Source organism: Vulpes lagopus, chromosome 6 (assembly GCF_018345385.1).
Source record: "Vulpes lagopus strain Blue_001 chromosome 6, ASM1834538v1, whole genome shotgun sequence".
NCBI classification, from domain to species: domain Eukaryota; kingdom Metazoa; phylum Chordata; class Mammalia; order Carnivora; family Canidae; genus Vulpes; species Vulpes lagopus.
The window spans coordinates 5,670,367-5,692,588 of record NC_054829.1 but is presented as its reverse complement, the minus strand read 5'-3'; the positions used below and the strand labels follow the sequence as shown (position 1 = coordinate 5,692,588).

Genomic DNA, 22,222 nt, shown 5'->3' with positions numbered 1-22,222 from the left:
GCAGGGATGTACCTCATGTCACTGAACCTTACACCTAAAAGTGGTTAGAAGGGTAACTTTTGCATACTTTACCAGGTAAAATTAAAAAAAAAACATCCCACAGACCTATCCTCACACCATTGTGAGAAAAAATGAGTGGAGAGGAAAGGGTGCACACAGAGCCTGGGGTGCAGGGTAGGCGCTCAAGCAATGGCTCCTTTTACCATCAAAGCAGCACCAAAACCAGGCACTTGCTCATAAAGCACAAGGAAACTCAAGAAGAGGGCGCACCGGGTAGCTTGGCTAAATCAGCTCTAAGGGCCGATGCGTGCGCCCCATGGGCCTGTCCCAGAGGCCATTCCTCGCCTCCTGTTGACAACGGCAGTAATTAAAACTGTCTGCATTTACGAAGAGATGCCACATGCCCCTGTCTCTGCAGGCAGTGGCTCCGTGTTCGCATTAACCTCTTTCAAGAAGTCCTGAGCCCTCTGACTCCTTCTGTGGAAACCATCAAGAACCCGCATTCTCATTATCCAGGGCTGGGGCCAGGCCTGCAGAGCTCTACGGCTGGGTAGCTCCCGCCTCTGCCTCCTCTGCCTCCGGGGCTCCCACTCACACCTGCCAGGTGGAGGGCTAGCGGGAGGGCTGTCTGGGAGCCAGGGAGCAGGCTGTGTCCCTGGAACCCAAGGAGACCCGGGTTCAAATCTCACTTCTGCTGTCTACCAGCTGTGCAGTCTCGGGCACATTCCATCACCTCTCTGGTCCGTCTCCTCACCTGTGAGCTACAGACTAGGTTACTGCCTAAGAAAGGAGGTGATGGGAAGCTTGAATATCTAGGAAATGGTAACATGACCATAACCTGGTGGCCCCACTGCCAAGTGTAAGAAAGACCCTGGTGGGAGAGGAAGCCATGGCTGATGTTTCCGCCCCCGCAGTCCATACACCATGGTCACATGCCAAGCCCTGGGAGGGGGGAGGGGGCTGCAGAGAGGACCAGGCAACAGTCCCCCTCAGGTGTGAGAGCAGGCTATGTGTGAAATCCTACCCAAAGGGACCCCTGCCCACCAAGGCTTTCTCCCCACTGATTTTTGGATTAAATTGGCCAGCCTTGATTATGTTTGGATAAACTCTATTTCATGGTTTAGACTATTTGGGTTTGATTGTGAAATATGTACAGTACACAGCCCCTCCACCTTGCCTGGCCCTCGGGTTGAAAAAGTCAAGTACGTTTTGTTACCCTCACCAAAAAAAAAAAAAAGAAAAGAAAAGAAAAGAAAAAAAAAAGAAAAGAAAAGAAAGGAAAAAGAACACCTCAGGCTTTAAAGACGACAGAAATCTGTTTCTCTCCTGTGAAGAAAAATTGCTTCTAGGGGACCGTGTACAAAAAGTGAGAAGGTGCGGCACCCGGCTGGCTCAGTCCATGGAGTGAGCGACTCTTGATCTAGGAGTTGTGAGTTCGAGCCCTCTGCTAGGTGTAGATATTACTCAAAAATAAATTATTAAAAAAAAAACCCACAACACACACACAAAGTGAGGAGGCAACTAAGAGCATTCTGTGTCTCTCCTGTCCTGCAGACAAGAATACCGCCTTTCCTGGGTCTTCACCGTCCACCAGCATTTCCCGAGCACCTACAGGGAGGGAGGGCCTGGCCTGCTCGGGTGCTGGGAACCTGAAGATACGGATTTACAGAGACCTGGGAAATGCCACGGTGAAGCCAGCTACCACAGGTCTCTCTGCCTCCCAGCCAGACCCCAGAAACCCAATTTGAAGGCGATGAGATAAGAGCATCTTTCCTGATGCCCCAAGGCTCTTCTTTTACGCCAAAGTTCCCTTTGGCAGCCTGAGAAGGTTGGTTCCCATGTGCCCGTCACTCACAGCTTGGACCCCTCGGGAGCACCCCGAGCTAAGCCAGGTCAGCAGGACCTCTCCAGGCCACAGCCACACCCACATCTGTCTCTGGTCACACACTGGGAGAAGCCGTCCGACATCTGACCTCACCTTCCCCAACAGGAAAACCTCCAGAAGATCTGCAGAACCCTCCCAGCTCCTGGAAGCCCAGTCCTTTCAATTTCCTTCAGCGGAGAAAGGCAACACTGTGCAACCCGACCACCATGGCAAGAGCCCCACTGAGCTCATTCCCGGACCCCCGCATCCTGCCCCAGATCAGGCATCAGCAGGGCCAGTGAGTGAAGGAAGACTTTGGGGACCCTCCCAGGACCATGCCCGAATGTGGTCTGGTTTCCCACTGCGAGCTGCATCTCCAGTGCCCCTGCCTGAGTCACTCTGCAGCCCAAGGGAAAGCAGCAGGGGAGAGCTACAGGCTCTGAGCTCCCATGATCCTCAAGAGCAAAAGGGGAGGTTCCTCTTCCTCGGGGAGTGATGAAGATAGAGGTGGCCTGAGTGACGTGTGCAAAGTGCCCAGGACAGTGGTGGCACATAGAGGGCCCCGGAGAAAATACTGGCAAGTCACTGGAAGTGATGGTGGTGATTTCCCAGGCAGCAAAATTTCATGGGGAGGACAGCCAATTTGGCATGGAGCATCGGGCAAGGGGGGGACCCAAGGGTTCTCAACAGTCCACCTTCCTCCTTCTTCCCTGTCACACCTATTGCCTCTGGTCCCGCACACGCTGGTGCTCAGCTGTGGCCGCTCGGTGGAACTTCCAGTGCAGGGATACTCTCAGTGCCTCCATGTCACAGGAAGGACAACCGAGATGGTCCCAAGCCCTCAGCTTCCCACGGTGCCTACAACCCTCCCCGCTGTCTGTGTCCACGATGACATTTCATTTTCAACACGAATCCATGTCACAGGGCCCTGGGAAGGGGTGGGGCAGCCAGTGATCAAAGCACAACCGCGGGAGCCACGGGTCTCCAACCTCGGACACACGGAGGCTTTTTCCCACTGCAGATGGCAAAACTGAGGGTCCCAGAAGCTAAGTGGGCAGGGCTCCCCAGAGCAACCACTGACTCTCTGCTGCCAAATCGGATGTGCTTCACGTGGCTTCAGCTGCGTGAGGGGGTCTCCCTCCCGAGCTTACAGCCTGAACTCAAGCCGGGTAACACGGCCTTGCAGGCAGAGCCTAAAGGGGTCGGACGGACCCCTGGTCCTCGGTCATTCAAGATGAACGGAAGCCTCTCAGGTCACACGAAGTGAACCCATTTCTGGATGACTCTGCTCCACGTGGAGGGGCCCCCAGGCTCCGCTACCACGTTCAGATTCCCTTCAAAGCTGCAGAACGTGGCCGCCTGCTTTGAGATCTCTGATGTCGGTGGCCAGTGCTGGTTCTTCACATCCACTAACTGCTTTAAAGCGCTGCATCCAGCGCTGCATTAAAAATTAATTACACATGCTATTTTATTGCCAGTGCATAATGTAATGAGCACCAGCTGTGCTAAACAGCCAAACTCCTTTTTAAGACAGCTATAAAAAAAAAAAAAAGAAAGAAAGAAAGAAAAGAAAAGAAAGAAAGAAACTGCACTTCCAAATGCCTCTCCTGTCAGAGCAGAGAAACAGCAACATCTTGTACGGATTTGAACAGAATTCTTTGATTTAGCTCTGCCTTCAGAACGTCTGAAGGGCCGGCTCGGAGTGAAATGCAATCTGGCACGGCTGCAGCGGTCTCCTCTCCGGGACGTTGCTGGGACCCCTTTTATCCAAGGACAGTCACGCTGGTAGGTGCCCCTGCCCACCCCGACCCCGCAGGCAGCACCGCACTCCTCTGGCCCCCAGAAACACGACGCTCTTGGCCTCCGTAGGTGCTGGAGCAGACGTGACTCCCGGACAGTGGGCTCCCCTGGAGTCCTCCCAAGCCCTGCCACCTCCACCGGCCTAGAGAGTCGGCTTCCTCCATCCTGGGGACCTGACAGCTCTTCGGTGGCTTCTCCTGGTACCTCCCCTAATCACGAAAGGAGGCATCTGGGTTCGAAAGCCAGGCGGCCCAGAGCAGCCTCTGCAGCGCTGTGATCCCAGGAAGCAGGCAGACCAGAGTAGAATCCACTGAGCAAGCATGCAAGAGTCACCCAGGGGTGGTAAATGCTGGACCACCAGCCCCCTCGGCAATGTAGACATCGCAAGGCGTACAGATGACTCTTTAAATTTTTAATGACTCCCCTGAGAGCCCTTTGCCTTCAGTGAGCCAACCCCCATTGACACTGGGACCTGGTTAGCCCAGGAAGACTCACAGCAAACGCGACTCTGCAGAGGGAATCACAAGAGCACACGTCTCAAACCTTCCCCAGACGGAGTGCTTCTGTCCACAACCGTTCATCCACACTCACTTCTCTTCTTCCCCACCGCCATACTCACCCCTCCCTCCAGAGTCTCCATGGAGGCTCTCATGCTCTACTGAGGAGCCCCTGCACCCCCTCCACCAGAACAGAGGCGGCGCGCCAGCGGGGGCCTGGTGAGGACTTGCCATCTCGGTCCGCATCACCCTTTGGCTTCCCACTGATCCTTCGGTGTTAATCAAACCCAGTTCAGAATGAAACTACAGCGTGCTTCTTGTTCTGGTATGAAATGTGCAAAGCACAGACCCTATCATTAACATAAAACTTCCAGAAATAAGGCCACTTTCCAGACAGACTGTATTAATTGCATCAAGCTTCCACAGCTAGGGTGGTCTAATCCACAGTGTCCCATTGGATGGCTCCATGTATAAAAACCAACACAAATGAACACTGGGATATAATTGAAGGAGGAGAACACGATAGATTCTCCTGTTAAACCCTACTATTTACTTACAGGTATTCTTTTATCTTTATTGTCCCTTTAACCCATGCCAAGAAACCCCAGACTAGTTAAATAACACAGCAAATACAATTTCAGGAGAAAAGTAAATTGAATTTAACTTTACAAGATTGCCCCGTGATTTCAGCATCTACTAATGACTGCAACTGACTCCTTCTATTAAATCCAAACACTTCCACTTCCCCGAGCTGGGATCCTGTGTGTTCTTGCGTGAGACCTTGAACTTCACCGAGCGCACGTACTCATCACGGTAGCTGATGACCATTTGTGGCTCTTAAATATGCAATGAAGTTTCTGGGTTCCTTTCCCACCTCACCACGCTGGTAACATGATCTGAGCCAGCTAAGAGGCTAAAGGCCTTCAAGAATGCAAGCTGCAGATCGCGCCTGATGTAAAATTCCACACAGTGCTGGACACGTCACCATGTCCTGCTGTAAAACCCGTTTTGCACAAGCGTGAGTCACAACCTCTAAGGGGCTCACTCAGCATGAGGCACCGGTCTCAGCACCTGGCATACAGGAGGACCTCATTCGATCCCCAAAGCAATCTCTCAAGGCACGTACTATCATTACCCCCATTTTATAGGTGGGAAAACTGAAGAACAAGGAGGAAATGGCTCGACCAAGGTCACAGAGCCACACGGAAACAGCAGCCTGCAGCCGGGCAGTGGATAGACTCTGTGACGCCTGAAGGTCACGGAGACCCTGGGATGGGGAAAGGTTCAGGGGAGCCAAGGCCCAGAGGTTTTTGAACTGGTCTCTGAATACCCCAGCCCTGCCCCGGGAACCTGAGCCCTGTCACATGCCCAGCCATCCACAGCAGCCAGTAACTGAGGCAGATCAATACGATCTGTTTTAGAAGTCAAACGCGCAGCCTCATTTTCAAACATTATGTATACATCGTGTGATCTGCACATACGTGTGTATTCACATATATGGTTTTTATTACAGAAGAGGAAACAGGCCCAGAGAGGGAGGCTGGCTCATCCAAGGTCACCAGCCAGGTGGAGGAAGGGCCAGGACCACAGCCCGAGCTTCTTGACTCCACGAGAAGTTCCTACATGAAATTTCTCAGGGAAAAAACTTCAGTTTCCAGGAACGGCCAGACACAAAGCCCTCCCATTATCTCAGCAGAGTCAAAAAGCACTGAAGAGCCCAAGTCCCTTCTCCCCTCCATGCCCAGCGGGAGGTCTGGGGTCCCGATCCCAGGAGGCGGGGCCGTCTGGGACGCTGCCAGCCAGAGAGGTCCACAAACATGCAAACCTGTGTGGCTTGCTCCCCCATAAAATCACATCCTTCTATAAATAACTGTGAATGCCTTCGCGGGCATGCAATTAACCCGTGTGAGACACGGTTACTCCGGGGTTTTCCGCATTAATTTGAAGAGATAGGTTCAGTGCATCCTGATCTGAAAAGAGACAAAACAAAGTAAGGACGGTGGCCCCTCTCCGTCTTCACAGAGGACTGCTTCTTCCTAACGGGTTACTGCGAATTTAATGACTCCATTCCAACTACTAATTAAACAGGCACTAAAAACACTTCAGCAAACAGCCCAGTGCCAGGGACAGAAGCCACAAAGGGACAAAACCCTCCGGAACAGGATATTTTCAGGTACTGAAACTGATCGGAAAGTACGGGGGGACATGAGGCAGGCTAATTAACGGGGATCCAACAGTGAAGGAGGACAGCGCTGGAAATCGCAGCCAAGCATGAGAGGCCGAGAGCAGGCCTCCGAGGATGGTTGGGAAGGGTGGTCTCAGAGACCCCAGGTACAGACCCCACCCCGCCTCGCTTCTCCCCCTGGGCACTGACATCCACTTGGGGGCTGCTCACAGACCCTCTAAGCCCTCACAGCATCATGTTCTAAAGTCCAAGAAGGCCTCTGGGCCAGATGAGCCAATGTCAGACATGAAGTAGGTGCTGGGTGACCAGCCAGGGTCAAATCCCACCTCTGCCCTCCATCCCCTTCCAAGCATCTTCTCTGCAGGTCCCCATTCCCACTCTCCCCATCTCCACTCCTGCAAGCTGCAGGGAGCCCAGACCCGCTGTGCCTGACTCCACCTCAGTTTGCCCAGTGCCTACAGACGAGGTGCCCAAGAAAGGGCTTTCCATAAAAGAACGAATGACTGTGGGCTATGAGAACTCCACATCTCCGAGCCTCACTTTCTCGTCTGTAAAGTGGGAAGAGAGAACCTACCTCCTATAGTCACCATGGGAATTAAATTCAAGCATGGACAGAAAAGGCCCAGTGCAATCCCGCACACAGTAGGCCCTCAACACATGGTCCCTTGAAGGAAAGGGTGGCACTGTGGCTGAGGGCAAGTGTGGGAGGACTGGCCAATAAGTGGGAACACCCCTGGATGCAGGCAGAGGCAGGAGGACCAAGGGGCAGAGGGAGGCATCTCTACGATAGCCACCTGGCCGCCCTGAGCCCTGGTTCCCGGTCTGCAGAACAAGGATCCGACAGTTCTCACGCAGCATGGTAGCTTCTGAGCAGAGCCAGAGCCCCAGAGGGTTAAGTGAAGTCCCAGGTGCACCTCTGCCAGGGAAATCATGTTTCTGTACCACAGAACTCGACCGAGCAGTGAGAAACACCGGCTGATCTTTGATAGAGCGACCCCCTGCGTGCTTGCAGGGGCTATAGCACTAATTACAGGAAGCCACGAGAGCAGGGCAAACACCTGGATGGACCAGGCAGCCTCGCGCAGCAAGCAGGGATCACAGAGCAGGGATGGGAGCCCCAATCATCCTGGGCACCCCGGCGGCCCGGGGCAGAGAGCCGGCTTCATTGCCGGCGGTGCCTACTGCTCCCTGGACAATTTTAGTCTAGGCTTTGTGCATTCAACGCATGAGCCCCATACCTATGATGCCACCAGACATCACAGCAGGAGCTGCTGAAGGCTGCAGGCCACCCGACCAGCAGGAAGGCCTAGGGAGCTCTTGCCCCTGGAGCCGGGGCCACCTGTGGCCCTCTGCCGAGCTGTGGCTCCACCAGGGACCATCCCTTGCGACAGCTTCGATGAAAGCAAAACCTATCCAATAAAAATAGTTTTCATTACCCACATCAAGAGAAAGCCTACAATGTGCCTGGTGACAAAGCTGAGACAAACGGAATCAGCCCCAGCTCTGCACCCCAGCTCTTCAACGCCCCCACCCCTTCTCTGTTCCTGCCCCTGCCTGGAAAACAGACCTCAGGGCACTCACCACCACCTGTATCTGTGTCAGCGTCCTGGCATTGGGCCCTGAGCAGGAGAGGCTGGGATGGGAGGCCTCTAGCCACAAATTCCAGGGACCTTAGGCCACAGCAGGAGTCTGGGTTGTGTTTGGGAAGAGAGGTGGGGGGTGTTGTGCTGTGGCTGCCTGTCTGCCCACCCATATAATGGGCAGCCACACAGACCCGTAGCGAGGCACACAGTAGGTATGTGCATGGCCCCACCCCACAGGCACCCTACAAGGCTTCATCCCTCCCACAGTCACAGCTGAAAGGCTCCTTCAGAGTGACTTTTTTGTCTCAAAGTTAATAGGCAACACATTCTGGCAAAGAGAAATTCAGCATTTTGGACGGCTCCGGCGATGTGCACAGACGACCAGGGAGTCTTCCCCCAGTGGTGTCTCCAGGGTGGGGGCAGTGACTGGGGTGGGGGCAGGGGGGAGAGGAGGGGACAGTAGTGGCGAGGGCAGAAGAAAACCTCAGATGTTAAGTGTTATCCAATTAAGCTTTAGCTAAACAGCCCAAAGAGATGACATTTGGAAGCCGGAGGAATGCATTCTGGGAGTGAGACACTCAGCATGGGCGGAGGCGTCGGGGGACCTCCTGACCGATGGGGGACAGGGGCACGCTGATGTCCTTGAGCACTTCCCCTGTGCGCCCCCCAAAATGCCCTCGGGATGGGACGGCACATCCTCCCTGGGCCCCCACCTTGCCCAGCCCGCCTGGGTGAGGCAGCCGCCAGCTCTGCCCCGGGCACACCCCGCCATCCCTGGGAGCCCGCCCCCCCCGCCACCGCGGCCGTCTGTTACCTGACAACTGACACTGGCATCCAAAGGGAGCCTCCGTCTGACCCTCACCCTGAGTCCCGTCACCCGAGACCGGGCGCGCGCTGCAGCACGGCAGGGGGAAGCAGGGCGGCAGGGCGCCCAGGGTGCGCAGAGGTGGAGTGATCACGGATGAGTGAGGGTGGGAGGAGGCAGCTATGGGGGCCGTCGCTGGCAGCTGGGCAGGCCTGCACGGCCCTGGAGAAAAAACAATAAAAAAGACTGGTCAGTCGGGCCCTGGACCGTACAAGGGACCCGGGGCATGGGACAGGGGCCCGGGGCAGAGGGCTGCAGGTCACCCTTCCAGAGTTGGGGGGGGAGGGAGGGCGCCCCAGGGTGCCAGGCCCTGCAGGGAAGTGGGTGGGGTGGCCTGAGGGGGTCCTCCTTCCACAGCTGCCAGGTTGGGCTGTCTTGGGACCAGATTCCCATCCCTGGGGGGGGGCGGTCAAAAGAGGTGGTCAGGGCCCCTGCACCCAGGAAGCCCCCCCCACCCACTATGTGGAGGCTTCTGGAATGTTCTGGAGCTGGCTCCCTTTGGGGATTCGTTCCCCAAAACTTGGGCCACCACCACCCCCTCTAGAGGAGCTGGGAAGCTCCAAGCCACCACCGTTTGCTCTATCAGGATGGGCTGTCTGTACAGGCCTTGGGCACCTCAGTCTACCTCTGAGCACCTGGGCACTGGTTAACTTGTGGCCTGGCAGACGGCCAGCTGGTATGTCTCTCCAGCCCACGGTCCTCCTCAGCAACCTGAGCTTGATCAAGCACAGCGCACAAGCCCCGAGGCCTTTCAGAAGGCTTTGAACGCCCCCCAACCCCCAAGAAAACCCCGGCACTGCCCAGAACCCCTCCTAACGCCTGGGGCCCGGCTGGGACGCCTCCCCCATCTGACAGCCAGGCCGCAGGGCCAGGAGCTCTCTTGCCTCCTCCGCCCAGCCCCACAGTTCGCCTCAACTCCCCGGCAAGGCCTGCGTTTGATTTGGCCGTTTATCTTAAATGGCTAAGAGACCACCAGGGCAAAAATCTGTGTGAAGCCCTTGCCAAAACCACAAGTGAAGAAGCCCAAATTCCCTGGGTAAATAATTGAGCGGAGAAGCATCAGAGACACAAAAAGAAAACACCAACAAGATGAGGGCAGCTGGGCCCGGGCCGGCTCTGCCAAGGAGGCCACCCGACGCCGCTCACCACCCCACACAGGTCTGCAAGGTGGGGGTCTGCCCACCTCGGGGCCCCCAAGAGGGATCCCTGCACCCAGGAGAGACATGGGGCCTCGCAAGCCCACTTCTGGCCAGGATCCTGTCAGGACCCTCCTGAGTGGGCTTCCCAACAGGCCCGTGGAGGGCCTGGGAGACCCGCTGCACAGACTGGGAAACTGATGACCTGACCACAGAAAACTGCCCCCCCACCCCCAGCCCTGGCCCTGGCCACCTGGCTCTGGAACCAATGCTCTTTCACTATGGCATCCGCCTCTACAAATCGTGTCTTACCCAGGACTAGGGGCACCAGGACCTTTGAGAAGACCTGCACGCATCCTTCCAAGAAGCCAAAGCCTCGTGGCCTCCTCTGCACCAATGAAGACCTCGTATGAGGCGAGGCTCAGGACCCAGGGCGCTGCTGAGGCCATGCCAGCTCCAGAAGGAAGGACATGGCCAATGACCCCACATAGTTCTGGCCACAGCTTTAGTGCAAGAAGTTGGCACCTTAGACCAGTGTCACCCACCTCCTCCCAGAAGCCTGCCCCAGCCAGTCCTTGCCTAAATCCCTCCCCCAGCACTGGACACGGCACATTTGGCCCTGTGTACATCAACTTGCCTTCACACCATGGAAGGCTCCTGACACGGCCTTGTGCTAATAAGCACCTACCACATAGGCAGTTCACCACCAATACCTCACTCGTTTGAGAAAACCATCCCCATCCCACAGGGGATGCTGAGGCTCAGGGAGATCTGGGACTTGAACCCAGTTGTGTCCCCCAGCCTCCCTCTGGGATGAGCAGGGCACCCCGGGATGCTGAGAAGGGCCACGTGGGGTGGAGGGAAGGGGGGGGAGGAGGGTCCTTGGGCTCAGTTAGGCCACAGAAGGCCGAAAAGGAGTGAATCCAGGCCCCTGGTTCTGAGTAAAACCATGGCACAGCCACCACCATTTATCAGGACTGAGAGAGAGTAGACAGGAGTGCCCAGGAATGCCCAGGGGGAAAGGGAGCAGAATCTGAGTCTCCAAGGTTAGGAGGAAGGACCTAAGGGCAGATCTTTCCAAAAGGAGAGATCAGGTTAGGCTGGAGTCTGTAAAAGCAAAGCCATCCTCCAAGGCAGGTAGGGGTGAGGGACCAAGCTAAGCTGCCCCCTAGAGGGGCTTCCTCATGCCCCCATTACGAATTCCAACCTCACTGAAGACCACCTGCTCCAGGAGCTGGCTCAATTGGAGGCAGGGGAGGGGACAGCAAGAGTGAGTGGCTTCTAATCCTGAGCTGCCCACAGAAGACATTCCAGCTACTCTCAGAAGACCTCTGCCCTGGGGGATCCCTCCCCAAAACACCCCCCCCCACCCCAGCAGCTTAATCCATGAGCACTCTGTCCAAAGGCGGGAGTCCCAAAGCCAGAGCAAAAGCAGAAGGTGATGCTAGAAGCCATCTATTGTGTGACTATAGATATCCAGAGCTGGCAAATCCACAGAGACAGAATGTAGACAAGTGGCTGCCAGGGGCCAGGGCTGGGAGAGTGAAGGCTAATGGGGACAGGGTTTCTTCTGGGAATGACGAATGGTTCTGGAATTAAACAGTGGTAGTGATGTTTGCACAATATTGTGAAAACGCTCAAAACCACTAACTGTACACGTTCAAGTGGTTATGATGGCCAAGTCCAAGGTGAGGACTGTCTGGCCTCAGCACCAATCAATCCCAGGCCACGTCCCAACTCTTGCCTATCCGCAAGGAAGGAGTGCCTGCAATCAAAAGTGCAGACAGGAAATCCAGAACACACTCGACAGAGCCCTTGAGACCCGGTGACAACAGACCGACATACAGAGGAAGCCCGGAGCTCAGACGCAGCCCTGGAGCAGAGGCCTGGGCCCAATCCCCTCTGCCATTTCCTGGCCACGTGACCCAGGGTGAGTCACTTTCTCAGAGCCCCACCTTCAAAGGAAGGTCAGGACAAGTCTGGCCAGGGCCTGGCTTCCAGTGAACAGTCAACAAACAAACGGCCACCACCATCCATTTATTTTCCACTCTGGAACTTATCCTGCTCCCTCCCCACGGCCTGCCAGGGAACGTCTGTCCGGTGTTCTCCACTCTAGAAGGCACCTGACCAAGCCCTGCAAGACACCCTTTTAAAAATGGTTTCTTCTGGGGTCTAGGTGGGTTCCCCTCTGGAATTGGAACAGCACCGAGGTATACAGCGGAGGGACACCAAGACGCCATCTCAGCTTTATGCAGGATCCAGGTGGCTTAAAAATAAAACCCTGGCTGGCTCCCCTCCTTATCATGGAAGTTGGCTCTCATTATCAGAAAAGGAAACAATCAACACATGTATCATATCATTTAAGGCCAGCAGCCTTCCCAGGAGGAGGTGTTACAACCTTCCCTCACAAAAGGAGGAAACCGAGGCTCACAGGGGTTAGGATGTTGCTCTATGCATCCTGCACAAAGAGGCACAAACGAAATCCAAAAATAAGATCCCGAAAATGTTTCTTCGGTTCCAAATTAGGGTACGAGGCAGTTTTTCGCCGCATCCATTCTGAGGGTGTCTGTAACCTGTCTCCCTTCTAGAGGGGCCCTGCAGATGTTCCTGCTCCGTCCTCACACATGCGCACTGCCCCGAGAGCACGCCCACACCCACCGGCGTGTAGACACATAAAAAAAAACGCGCCTGGAAGAGCCCCAGCCTGGTGGTGAGGGGAGCGTGCACCTTTCCCGATGCTGAATCCTCGGGCGCCCCTCTCACGGGGGAGGGGGCTACAGATCCCCAGCCAGAGAGAGGAGCTCTGGTATACACTGTGTGTGCAGGAGGTATATATTTTTCTCCCTACTGGTGCTTTTCAATTGATACATTTTTTAAGCCAAGAACTCCTACTGATAGTGCAAAAATGAGTCATAGATCAAGGAGGGAGACAGACAGGGAGCGAGCGCTTGTGAGCGAGGGCCACTGGCAAGAAAACCTGACAATCCCCGCGCCCCCTCCCCCCATGCCAAGACATTAATTCTCACAAGTCGGAGAAAATTACTATGCATGAATGCAAAAAGCATGATCAGGAGTAATTAACATGGCTTCATATGCAAATTTTATTAATGCAGAAGTACAAAGTCATTATGCAAATGAAACTTACGTCAACTCTCTTGACAAATATTCATCTCTGAGGCTCAAGTTTCTCCCTTTTTATTTATTTATTTAATTCTCTCCCCCACCCTTTTTTCCCGGGTTCTTTTTTTTTTTTTTAAAGAGGTGGTGCTGGGGGGGGGGGCGGGGGAGAGGTAGTGGTGGTGACCGCTTCAGCAGCAGCAAGCCATGAGGACTGTTTGACAAGTTTGCAAAGTTGTTTTTCAACCAGAGAAATTTATTCTTGCATTGTTGATTTTTTTTGGGGGGGGTTGTTGGCAGGTACAAGACAGCTCACAGGAAAAGAGGGAAAAAAAATAAAAAAATAAAAAAATAAAAAAAAAAAAAGCTCTGGGCAGCAGGCAGCCAATCAAAACGCCAGAGCCTGTAATGAGGGCGATTGATGGCTGTTTGGCTTTTACTGCAGGGTAATGAACTAGAATCCAGTCTGAGGAGGGGGGAAAATATGAATATTCATGAGACTGTGCTCCTGCCTTTGATGATTAAAGAAATTTTTAATATTCAAATAAGCGCTTGCCAAGTGATTAACAAAGAACATGCACGCAGAAATATGGAAATGGGAGCCGGGAAAGATTTGAGAGGCGAACAGACTGCTGGAAAGGCAGCCCCAAATTTCATAAACAAGATCGGCAGATAACCCAATTCGCACACGGGCAAATAAAAACATTTCTTTCGGATCGCTTAAATATTTTGCCAGCTACTTTGTCTTAAGGATGATAAAAATGCTATGTATTAAGGGGGGGAGGGAGGGGCAGAGAGAGAGAGAGAGAGAGAGGAAGCAGATGAAGTCAGATGCACTGCTCACGCTTAAGAATCTATCCCAATTCTAGCCACCCTCCCCCAACCCCGACGGGAAATCAGGACTCTTTTTCCGGTTTGCTAGAGAGAGAGGATGGAGGGAAGCCAACTCAGACTCGAAAACTCAGTGCTTGAGGTACAGGCCTGCCTGCTTTAGGGCACGGGCCGCGTGACGGTGACGCGGCCTGGGCTGCCACATTGCAATGCATGGTCATTCGGTGCTTCTAGGCTGGCTCAAAGGCCCAAGGATGGTGGACCCAGTGACCTACCTTGGGGGGCAGGAGGCTGTGATTCTCGTGGCCTCCATTCTAGAGAGCTCAGGGCCTCCTCTGGAGTCAGGCCCTAGTCAAAACACAGAAAGAAGGTGGCCACAGGGAATCAAGGGGGCACGTCCTGAGAAGCTGCCAGGCCTCAGACTTCTGCCTGGGGCCTGGCCTGGCCATCTTCGGGGCCCCCGAGGAGAGAGCTCCACCGATCCCGCAGGCTTCATTAGCTGTGCGCTAGGGCCGCACGCTCATATTTTAACAGCTCCACCATGGGTTCACATTGAAGCACATAATAACAGTATTAGCTGGTAAAATGATCCTGCAGTTAAAATACATCTAATTAGCAGCCGATGACATCCATTTTGGCAATTTCCTATTTGAAAGAAGTAGAGTGCCACCTTAAATGAAAGAGGCAGTGGGTACTCACCCAACAAGACCTAGCCTTCCCACCATTTGTCTCTCTCTTTCTCTCTCTCTCTCTCTTTCTCTTTGGGAGGAGGAGGGTGGTTCAGACAGCAGGAATAGGGAAAGATTCTAAGCAGCCTTCTTTTGTTACTCAATTTCAGAGCTACATGGGTCTGGGGGAAAAAAATAAATTCCCTCACTCCACAGGTATTATTTCAAGTCTTTTTAATCACTGGGCACAGACCAGAATTGCTTTTCATTTCATTATGAAATACATAATAATAATGACAACAACAACAATACAAAGCAGAAAGGGAATCCACGCTATATTCGTGAACACCATAAGTCACCATGAAAACCTGCAAGGTCAGGACAGGTCCTCAAGACAAGGCCAAGAGAGCGGGTGGGTGTGCGGCCTGGCTCAGTTCAGAGTGCCAGAGCACTTGGGGGATCTAGAAATTCTCGGCAGGGAGCTGCGTCTGCCAAGTCCCACCTCCCACTTCTGGATTCCCCTCCTAATTCAGGCAAGTCTGAGCGCCCATCATGGGTCTCAGGTCCTTGCTGCAGTGGGTTTGAGTTTGGGGGTGCATATGTTGGTGTCCTTCAAAAGAGGAGCAACAGAGGGCAAATGAGGTCTCACCAGGGTTTGCGCAGCTGGGTTTAAAGACATCCTTCAGGGCCATCACACAGGGGCCATAAAAACAAAGCTCCAGCCGGGGTTGGGCCTTTTTACTCAGGCTTCATGCTGGAAACAGCAGCCCTTTCATGGGGCTGAAAAGGGAGTGGATTTCTTCTGCAGCAGGCTAGAGGGCCCGCCCGGACCTGGCTGGACCTAGAGAGGGCTACTGCAGGGTGTCAGGCAGCGGGGAGAGGCGAGCCTGCAAGGGGGCCTTCAAGGACATCTCTGGGCTTGAGGCTGGTCCAACTGCCACTTTCCCAATGACCATCTGGAGAACCCCCACACGCGGGCACAGCCCTTTGTGGCCAACGGGGTGCGGAGAAGGCTTGGCAGCATAGAGGAGGCAAGAAGCATGTCCCTTCCAGCACCCTGAGACAGGCCACCTCCCGCCTCGCGCCTCCCCCTTCGCGCACTCCCGAGATCTGTCACCGTGAATCACCACTCCAACTATTTTTGCTCCCGGCATGCTACACATTTAATGCCTCCCCAAAAAGGGAGAGGCCAGGCAAAGGCAAAGTCGTGCCCCGCTATGACACTACCAAAACCGGTTTTCCTCCCTCCACCAAGGCTTAGCAAGGGAACATCTTCCCTGGCCACTGGAGCCTGCAGGTGGAAGCGGGCACACAGGCCCATCCCAGCACCAGGTCCAAAAGCACCTGTTTCGATGGCTGCCAGCTGCAATTTCCTCAAGATGCCAGCAGCCCAAGGACTCTGGGGCAGCAACTGGGAGCCAAGGATTGGCAGGGTAACATCAAAAACTCCAAAACCATCTATGGAAAGGCCCAGTGAAGTAGCATAGGAAATGTCAGGCGCTACTGGGGAGGAGGGATAGTGTCTGAATCACATTCTGCAAACTCTTCAGGGTAAGCTGACCAAGGGCTCGGGGCTGACCATTCCACCCCCTGAGTGGGCACGTTCAGGGGAGAACGTGCAGCTTCAACTCTTTTGCTCATCATTCAGGGAAATCCCTGGAGCCCTCTCAGCTGCTGGAATGCAAATAAACCGCAATCACTTGTCCTCTGGCCGGGACCTGGAGGCCTAGGCACCAAGGCTTTGGGATGCCCACAGGAAAACAGATAGGAGTCCTCTGGGGTGACACCTCAGCAGCCCCGATCCACCATATTGGGGCCCACGCTCTTGGAATGAGCAGGCCTGGGGACAACAGAAGGTGAAACCATGTGTTTCACCAGTTTAAAAAATGTGCGCATGCACATCTATCATACAAAGATCATACATATATGCGTGTACACACATAGATGCAAATATCAGCAACATGGACAAGCTCAAATGTCTCCATGTATACTCCAGAATCTACAGAGGCCAAGGACAAACAGCAGTTGACAGAGTCTCTGAATATCACCAGTGAAAACAGCTGGCCAGTACCTAGCACAGAAATGTCCCCCTTTCCCAACTCAGATTTTCTGATCAGAAGCTGGACAGCTGCTGCAGTCTTCTGCACTTTCTGCCCTACAACACCATTTATCCAAGATCCTTCAATAATTTTCTATTATGTTGCATCAGGGGCCACTAACAGTATACTACACATAACTTCATGAGGCACCCCCTGGACAGCAAGTACAGTCTATAAACTGACATAAAAAGCCAGGTAAGTCACTCCGGATTCCAAACAGGAAGAATTTGGGACTTGGGGTCAGGACCCCATGACCCTTTCCCAGACGGCACTTCATGGCCGGACTCCAAAGACTACCTTGGCCAAGCATCTCTCATACACGTCCCCATGGACACCCCCATGGAGTTCATTAGTTTAGAGCTGGCGAGGGGCAGGAATGGACCACAGTCAAGACAGAAGCCACACATCACAGGAGGGAAATACAGCACTAGACAACCCTTCAGATTGGGTGCCTACAGGGAGTTTTAAACTAAGATCACTGGTTTTTCCTTATTTGCCCCCATCAGCATCCACTGTGCCTGACATATGTGGGATGACCTGGAAACACTGAATCCTGACACTTGTTAAAAATATGGTCCTGTATAGAACATGTTTCAAACTAGTGAGTTCAGAAAGTTGTTGTGGTTTGCAAGCCCCACAAACTCCCAACACTGGCTTTGGCTCAGCCCCCGATCACAGAGAGCACGACGTAGTAAATAAAAGGGGGAGGTCTGAACTCTGAGGATCCCAGAGAACTGAGAATGAAAACAACGCAGCACAGCCAACAAAACAAAATCAAGAAAACACAGTGTCCAGAAAGGAGGTGATAGCCATGACTCAAGCCAGAGGCAGCAAGGAAACAGGGGAAGGGTCCCAGGTGCAGATGGAGCTATAAGGGATGTGAGGAGCATCACCCTCTGTCCAGGTGGGACCATAACATCCCCACCTGCCCAGTAGGGGGACGTGCAACCAAAGGGCCCAGAGGGTGGGTTTCCTGGTTTAGGGATGGAAAGAAATTTAACTTGGTCAGTAGGTGGTAGAAAGAGAAGGAAGGATGGAACGAAGGAAGGAAGGAAGGAGAAAAGGAAAGAGGGAAGGAGGGAGGGTAGGTAGGAAGGAAAGGAAGAAAAACCAAATTGCAGAAGAGGGGTCACTGGTATAGTTTAAATGCATTTTTGGGTTGTAGTTGCACTGCCAGAGTTACATGCAACGGATTGCTACTATTGTAATAAGGAGAAAAAAAAAATCCAGCTCTCCCCTGGCTTTTGTAGTTGACGGAGTCTTTTTTTTCCCCCCTTTTTCATTCTTTTTACCTCCTACTAATGGACATCCAGAACACTGAGGTGCGTTGCTTCGCATCACGTAAGAACAAAATCTTTCTGTGGCCTCTTTATGTTCCCAAGCCAAGTCTGAAATGTCACTGACTAAAACACTGAGCAGGCCTGTAATTACTTTCAACAAAGTAGCTCCTCTACCGGAGTTTCCTGCATGTAGATGGCACATAATATACATATTGTGAGCCTTCCTTTCAGCATGGGTAGCGTTTGACGGCTACAATCACAAATTTTCTTCTAAGGGCGCAGTTCTGACAGCCACCTTCTTCCTTATTTCTTTGACGTGGGATCCATTTTCATCTCCTAATGCACCGGCGGCGAGGTACAGTGTGTGCACAACAAAATGTGTAAAAATTAACACTTCGCGGGATTAATTGAATAAAGATTGTTAGCACATTAACACGGGGAACATTGCTCCTTCGGATTCAGTCTTGCCACGCTCCCGGCGCCGCTGCCACTGAAACAGGGCTTTACATCAGCTGAGGTTTATACCACTATTTAATGTAATTAAAGAAGCCGGTAGCACAGTCCTCCATGGAAATATCATTTCTATTGCAGGGTATTCCCATTAGAAATTGGGGGAAATCATAGCACGCGGACTTTGATTTTTGTTGTAATTTTTTTTTTCCCTTGGCTGTCTTTGAAACAGAGCCGATGTGCTGGGCCTCAGACGGAACCCTCTGCAGAAACCCTGCAAAGACTGCCCGATAAGACAAGCCCAGGCTCCTGGCAGGAGCACTCGGCATTTGTCATTTTTGTTGTTGTTGTTGTTGTTGTTGTTTTTGAAACTGTTAAGAAAATATTAAAAAAAAAAAAAAAAGGCTGCCTACTTTTGTCTGTAATTCTCTGCCCAGCAAACAGCACCACATCACGATAATGACTTTTCAGATACCCCCACCCACCCAAACAACGCTGTGGATAAAGACAAGGGAGGTGTCTCCCTGGCTGCTCTTCTACATAAACAATGATAGCGTGGCTAGGATCCCAACAAGCTTCAAACCCGGATCGGGACTAGAATCTAACTGGAACCTCAGAGGAAGAGCACAGAGCGGCACTGCTCTCAGAAGGCCCCAAGAATTGAAACACACAGAACCAACCAGAAGAAAAGAAAATCAACCTCTTTATACCACATCATCCAAAATGGCAGAGAAAATTAAGTCTTGGGGTTGAAGGGAAGGGAGCCTGACTTAGCTCTCAGGGCCCTGGGCAGCCTCTCCTCCTCTGAAGGCCGCCTCCTGCCCTTGGAACCACCAAGTGCAAACAAAAGTGAGACCCATCTCTAAACCTGCTCAACGCGTGTCCCTGTGCCATGGGGATGTCTGTGTGGGGCTTGGTTGTTTTTTTTTTTTTCTTCCCTAAGTGCATTTTAATACTCTTATTCTACATCCTAATTTCTTTGCGGGGGGGGGGGGGGGCGGGAAGAAGGGAAAAAAAAAAAAACATCAGTGTCACTAAAAAAACGTCACTCTGTTTTGCAAAATCCAGCAGCTTCCTTGGCAGCGAGAGAGGCTGGCTGGCATTATCCTCTCATTTGACAAAACTACTATTTCTGGGCATGTGCTCAAAAACAGGTAGGAAGCAAATGCTGAGAAATAAGGAAGTAAAAACAGGCAACAGATTTTTCACTACCAAGAACGCCAAGCGTAAACACGATTTATTTAGCTGTGTTTAACGCGTCTGTCCTCCACTCCTCCACGCAACTAGGAGCCCACTTGGGTTGCAGGGAGGGCGGGGAGGAGGGGACAGGAAGAGGGAGCAGGGGGACGACAACGGGGACAGAGAGAAGAGGCGGGCGGCTCCGCACAAGGACTTCCTGAACGGTTCCGCTCAGTCTTAGGAGAACAAGAATCTTCTGCCCCAAAATACACGCAGGTGTCAAAAGAAGGCAACGCTAATCTGCCGGTTAATTAACGAGCAGCCACTAACAAAGATAGAAGACCCAGCTCACGCCAAAGATATATCCACGGGCGTCGCACGATCTCAGTGCCCACTTCTCTTGGCTTTTTGCAAACCCTGGGGGCTGGGGGCTGAGGCGGGCACCCAGGCCCCTCAGGTTGGGGGGGGTTCCAATCTTCCAAGCGCAGACACGGTTGGAGGGGGGGAAGGATCACTGCCCTCCCTGCCCATCCTCACAAGGCCACGTGGAACTGACGGGGCTCTGTATTCAATTAAGGAGCACCAGACAGCTTCTGGCTCCTTGCCGGCACCGACGCAGGCTATGGGTATCTGCTGTGCCCCCGCCCCACCCCGGGCTCTGATGCCAGGGAACAAGGACTCTATCAAGTCCCCCGTGGAGAAGGCAGAGTGCCACGCTCCCCCAGCCCCACCCCCACCCCCAAACTCAAGCCTGAGGTTCTGGCCCTGCCGGGGCGAACCAACCAAATATATAAAGCAAGCATCTGTATTTGCTAACGAGCAAGACTTAAATGGGAGGTTTCGGGCCCTGCCAGAGGTTATTCCTTTTAAAAACCTAATTCAGGTTCACTCAGCATTGGCTAGGGAAAAAAAAAAAAAGTGAACCAAGGCTCATCAAAAGAAAAACAAGACAAAAGTAAGATGGAGTCCCAAAAGGCCAGTTGGGGCCTCCCATTTCCCCAGTGAAGGGGCCATTTCAGAGCAGCCAGCTGTGCGCTCTGGGGGTGTAAATGCCCATTTTTGTTAGCTTTAAGAGGTGGCAGCCAAAAGGGAGAGAATTTCCTCACCAGCATGCACGGAGTTCCTTCCTCATCGGCACCCAACAAGACTGTGCACTTAAAGGCGGCCTGCTGTATGCATTCCTTCCCACCCCCAAGTCTACACGCCCTCTGCCCAACTCCTATGGAGGAGGGGGGGCAGATGCCAAATGTCAGTAAGACACCTTTTCTGGTATATTCGGGTCAAGAGTGACGGCAAACCCACTCCATATTAAGATTCAGAATCACGTGATAGTCCCCAGCAATAACGAAGAGCTGGGGTGGTGTGCAGTCTCAGTCCCCCCAAATGAATTGGAAAGAGGGAGAGGTATTTCCTACTGGCCTTAGGTTATGAGATTGAAAATTCAAGTCCTCCTCCTTGGGCTCCCCGCTAAATCCCCTAATTCTCCCCCCTTGCACTGGAAATGACATGCTACACAAGTAGTTATTTGATGCCTCTCCCTTTTGCAAATTAGTCACCCTGCCCCAGTGGACTGAACAATAAGAGTCTATATGCTTTTATGACGTCTTTGAAATCAGCAATTACTTCACTCTCATAGAATGGTTTGTTTTCATATCTGGATCGTGGCAGGAGCATAAACAATTGGATATCCCCATTTTATGGATGAAGAAACTGAGACACAGCGGGGGCTGTTTACAAACAAACAGATCAGATGGAGGCTGTGTGAACGCACACCTTGATTGTGGCACTTCAACTAGTGAGGTGACCCCGAAAGCTCCAGCGGCAACAAATACTGATGGGAAGGCTAACCAGGGCTAGGGTGCTAGCTCTGGAAGGCCAGACTTCTAGAAAATCCTATAAGAAAATCTCCATTTCTCGATGGAATAAAACTGACTGCTTAACCGCCTCCCCGGGATCCCTCTGGATAACAATTCCATTGGTATTCCAACAGGATCCAGCTAACAAAAAGTCTCCACTCCCCAGCAAATCTCCCACACGTGGCTCCTGAACAAAAGCAAAGCAAGTCACCTGTACCTTGCAGACCAGTGGCAGGGAATACTGCACCACAAAGCAAGCTCACCCTAGGTGAGTGTCCTCTCAAGGCAGGAGAGCACCAGGCAGGGCTACAGAAACCTCTCTTTGAGGCGGATTCTGGACAAGAAACTTCCATTACTCTGCCCCAAGCCTTAACCTGAAACTAGAGGGAGAAATCACCCATAATTTTTATCACTGTTCAGTCGTCAAAATAAAGCAGAGATAAGTTGGCTTCCTCTTTCTCCATGTCATAGACATTATGTCAGCCAGCCACACAGTTACCTGTCTGTCTTTCAAGCCAAACATGAACAGTTTCCCCCATAAGCACCTTGTTTTCAAAAATCCTAGAATTTATGACAGCCCTCTTCAGGAATTGCTAGGATGGGGCCCCTGAAACACACACACACACACACACACACACACACACACACACATAATTAGTGTTTCATCCTTCGGTTCTTTCTGTAAAGGAATCCGGTAACATAAATATTAATCAAACATGAGAATCTGCCTTTCCAGTCTTGGACCATTATGAGTGCCGGATTGTGATCTTTACCCGTATTTACAGATATTCAAAGGCAGATTCTATCTTGTT

At 52.6% G+C, this 22,222-nt stretch overlaps 1 protein-coding gene across 4 annotated transcripts in view; it reads right to left on the bottom strand.

Moving 5' to 3' along the window:
* BCL11B (BAF chromatin remodeling complex subunit BCL11B) overlaps nt 1-22,222 on the bottom strand; it is a 90,900-nt gene that overhangs the window by 41,839 nt on the left and 26,839 nt on the right. For 2 of the 4 annotated variants that reach the window (XM_041759377.1, XM_041759378.1), the window contains exon 3: nt 8,744-8,956. The exons of the other annotated variants lie outside the window; for them this stretch is intronic. In XM_041759377.1, the coding sequence (XP_041615311.1) occupies nt 8,744-8,956 (213 nt within the window). The remainder of the gene's footprint in view (nt 1-8,743; nt 8,957-22,222) is intronic. 4 annotated transcript variants of the gene reach the window in all.